Raw genomic sequence first — 3442 nt, 5'->3', positions numbered from 1 at the left:
GGAAGCTGGTTAGAATCTCAAGTTGGTTTTTCAGATGAATACAATGAATGACAACTATCAATTATTAAAGAAAACACTGCTCCAAGCAAAACTTCCTTTGAATAGTAAGACTTCATTCTATCCAGTTAGTCCCTTAGCTCAGTGATTCTCAACTGAGGGTAATTTGGCCCCCTCTGGGACACATGTGATAATGTGTGGAGACATTTTTGGTTATCACAATGGGGAGTGTGTACTACTTATCTAGAGGAGTAGAGGTCAGGGGTGCTGCTAGACATCCTACAATGTCCTACAATGTCTAGTAGCTGCAGTACCCTACAACAAAGAATTATGCATCCCTGTCAATAGCACTAGAGCTACTGACATTTGGGGGGAAACCCCATCCCAGCTCTCTGACCCCTGGCATGTAGTATTAAAAAAATCTCCAGGTCACTGCTTAGAAACATGTGTACTAAGACTGGGCCTCTAGGAAAAGCATCAAGTCCTCTGCTGCGCAGTAGCCCACTGTCCCTACAATCCAGGCTCACACAGTAGTGGCAGCTCCAGCCTGTTTCTGTGTGGGCCATCTCGGTCATCTCTGCTGCACCGTCTCCTTGGATGTAGCCCATGCGGCGCAGGCAGCCATCATGGAAGACCCTGGTGCAGACCCTGCACGGGAAGAGGCTCTCAGCCGTCCATACCTCACAGACATCACACATCTCATCGTTGACAACCTGGGGAAAGATGGCAGGAGTGAATAGGGATGTGTAAGTGCAGACAGCAAGAGCCTAGGGCCACTAAGCACAGTGCTACCTGTATGGGGCTTGTCTCCCTGGAGCAGCCTGGAGGAACAGCTCCTAATGAAGACAGTACTAAGTTGACAGAGTTTTCTTCCTGGACTAACAGAACCAGGAAGCTCTTCCAGCTGCTCAGGCCTTTGTGACCATGTTTCTGAGCAGGGATGCTATTGGCATTTTCTGAAAAAGCAATCTGTTGTGAGAGATTGTCCCACGCATTGCAGGACATTTAGTATCTCTGGTTTTCTTGGCACCAAACACCAGTAGCAATCCCCAGTCTATTGTGACCTCCCTAAACTACCCCCTCCCAGATTTCCAAACACCTCCCCCAGGGGGCAGTGCTATGTGTGTTCTAAGAATCCCTGGGTGAGAGGGTGGCAGAAGTCTTGCCATGGTGCCATTCCTTATCACCCACTGGCCAGTCTTCCACTAAGACCAATATAGGATGTAACTAACATTTTTTTCAAGTTAGCTTATTTCCTCCATGAGTGAGAGAAAAACAGACAGACAGACAAAGAGAAAGAATCCCTAATAGGGCCCTATTGTAATCTACCCCCAGCCTCATCCAGCCTCGGATTATGGACACGCAGGTACCCGGAGTACTCAGGGAGGCCTCCAGACCAGAACTGGGAACCCTCCAAGGTGGGACTGCCTCACAGAGCCTTTGTTTTACTTCTTTGCCACTGCCCGGCCCCCGACACTAACATTTTTATTCTTATGGAATAAAAAAATTGGTCTGGACTCAGCTCTATCTTTCTGGTTTTGAGTATCCCCCAAACTATATTGGGTCTCCCTGTCTTGCTTCCTGATACTCAGAAGGGGTTAAGACTTGAGGAACTTGCCCTAACTGAACACTCACAGGTTCTTTGGGCTCCAAGGAGATATCTGGAGGCTTGTCATCATCCAGTTTCCGGGTGGGGCGGATGAAGGCAGGGGGCGTGAAACGACTGGTCCTGTCAAACTCTTCTGGCTCCACTCCACGTCCATCTCGGAGCCGCTCCCAGGCTGCACGGTTGACACTGATCTCTTCCTGGGCCACTGGGGTGCCTGCCTCTGCTTCCTTCTCTTCCTGTACCTCCTGGACGGAGCCCTCTACGGTGCCACGGCGGGACCCTGGTAGCTCACCCGTGCGTCGGATAGAAGGCCTATCCCGCAGCCCATCCTTGAAGGCAGACACAGCCAGGCTCACCTTTTGTACCTGTTCTACTGTCTGCCGCTTGGACATCAACACTCCCATGGTTCTGTGGACAAAAAGCAGAGGGGCACAGACTCAGCCACTGGCTGAGCATGCTGGGCCTATCAGTTTTCACCATTCACCTAAGTGGCAAGTGCTATTAAATAGTTTCTCTTGGGACCAGCAGATTGTATAATAGTTACATCACTGGACTCCCACATAATTGATCTAGGTTTGAGTCCTGGACCCAGCAGCTTAAAACTCATGCCAGGAGCATGTGTGTACATATCCAAAATCCCGAGAGGAGGATGGAGGAGAAGGGATTGAAGAATGGCCATCCCCCCTGGGGGGTGATTTCTTGTTTTTTGTCTCTCTGTAGCAATGAAACGACTGGTCCTGTCAAACTCTTCTGGCTCCACTCCACGTCCATCTCGGAGCCGCTCCCAGGCTGCACGGTTGACACTGATCTCTTCCTGGGCCACTGGGGTGCCTGCCTCTGCTTCCTTCTCTTCCTGTACCTCCTGGACGGAGCCCTCTACGGTGCCACGGCGGGACCCTGGTAGCTCACCCGTGCGTCGGATAGAAGGCCTATCCCGCAGCCCATCCTTGAAGGCAGACACAGCCAGGCTCACCTTTTGTACCTGTTCTACTGTCTGCCGCTTGGACATCAACACTCCCATGGTTCTGTGGACAAAAAGCAGAGGGGCACAGACTCAGCCACTGGCTGAGCATGCTGGGCCTATCAGTTTTCACCATTCACCTAAGTGGCAAGTGCTATTAAATAGTTTCTCTTGGGACCAGCAGATTGTATAATAGTTACATCACTGGACTCCCACATAATTGATCTAGGTTTGAGTCCTGGACCCAGCAGCTTAAAACTCATGCCAGGAGCATGTGTGTACATATCCAAAATCCCGAGAGGAGGATGGAGGAGAAGGGATTGAAGAATGGCCATCCCCCCTGGGGGGTGATTTCTTGTTTTTTGTCTCTCTGTAGCAAAAATCTCTAAAAAAAAAAAAAAAAAAAAAAAGTTTCTCCTTTCTCTAGAACTCAGTGGTATGGTGGAGTAGAGAGAGCATGTGTTAAGGAGTCAGAAGACCTTGGTTCTATTTCTGACAGCTCCTTTGGCATTGGTTTTCCCATCTACAGAATGAAGGCTAACTGCCCAACCCATTTTATGGGGCTTTCATGAGGATAACTAAGAAAATGGGTAACAGTGCTAAGTAAACTGGAGAGCAGTCTGCATGTATGGAATGGTATCTCTGTCTCCTTTCCTGCCCTAAAGCCAGTTTGGTCCAAGGGTCCCAGGCCTCTGACACTTTGAGATAGCTGGAGACTTTAGAGCTCTAGTTTCTTATCTATCTCACAAGATGATAGAACAGTGCTGCAGCAACACACTTCAGGTCTCCTGAGTGAAGGAAAGCTTTGAGAAGTGCTGCCAGTAAGCACAATCTATCCACAGATATGCCTACTTTTTTTTTTAATTTTAGAGAAA

General features: G+C 49.2%; 1 protein-coding gene across 2 annotated transcripts in view; it reads right to left on the bottom strand.

Annotated features, from left to right (window-relative positions):
- Positions 1-2017, bottom strand: part of PHF24 (PHD finger protein 24) — an 8524-nt gene extending 6507 nt beyond the window's left edge. For both annotated transcript variants that reach the window (XM_027769813.1, XM_006143218.1), the window contains exons 1-2: positions 1633-2017; positions 525-710 (exon numbers count right to left, since the gene is read on the bottom strand). In XM_027769813.1, coding sequence (XP_027625614.1) covers positions 525-710; positions 1633-2010 — 564 coding nt within the window. In that variant the 5' untranslated portion in view covers positions 2011-2017. The remainder of the gene's footprint in view (positions 1-524; positions 711-1632) is intronic.
- Between the last annotated feature and the right edge of the window lie 1425 nt (positions 2018-3442).

Source organism: Tupaia chinensis, unplaced genomic scaffold (genome assembly GCF_000334495.1).
Source record: "Tupaia chinensis unplaced genomic scaffold, TupChi_1.0 Scaffold000093_1, whole genome shotgun sequence".
Taxonomy (NCBI): domain Eukaryota; kingdom Metazoa; phylum Chordata; class Mammalia; order Scandentia; family Tupaiidae; genus Tupaia; species Tupaia belangeri.
Note: the sequence above shows the minus strand (reverse complement) of the source record. Positions and strands in the feature narration are given on the sequence as shown.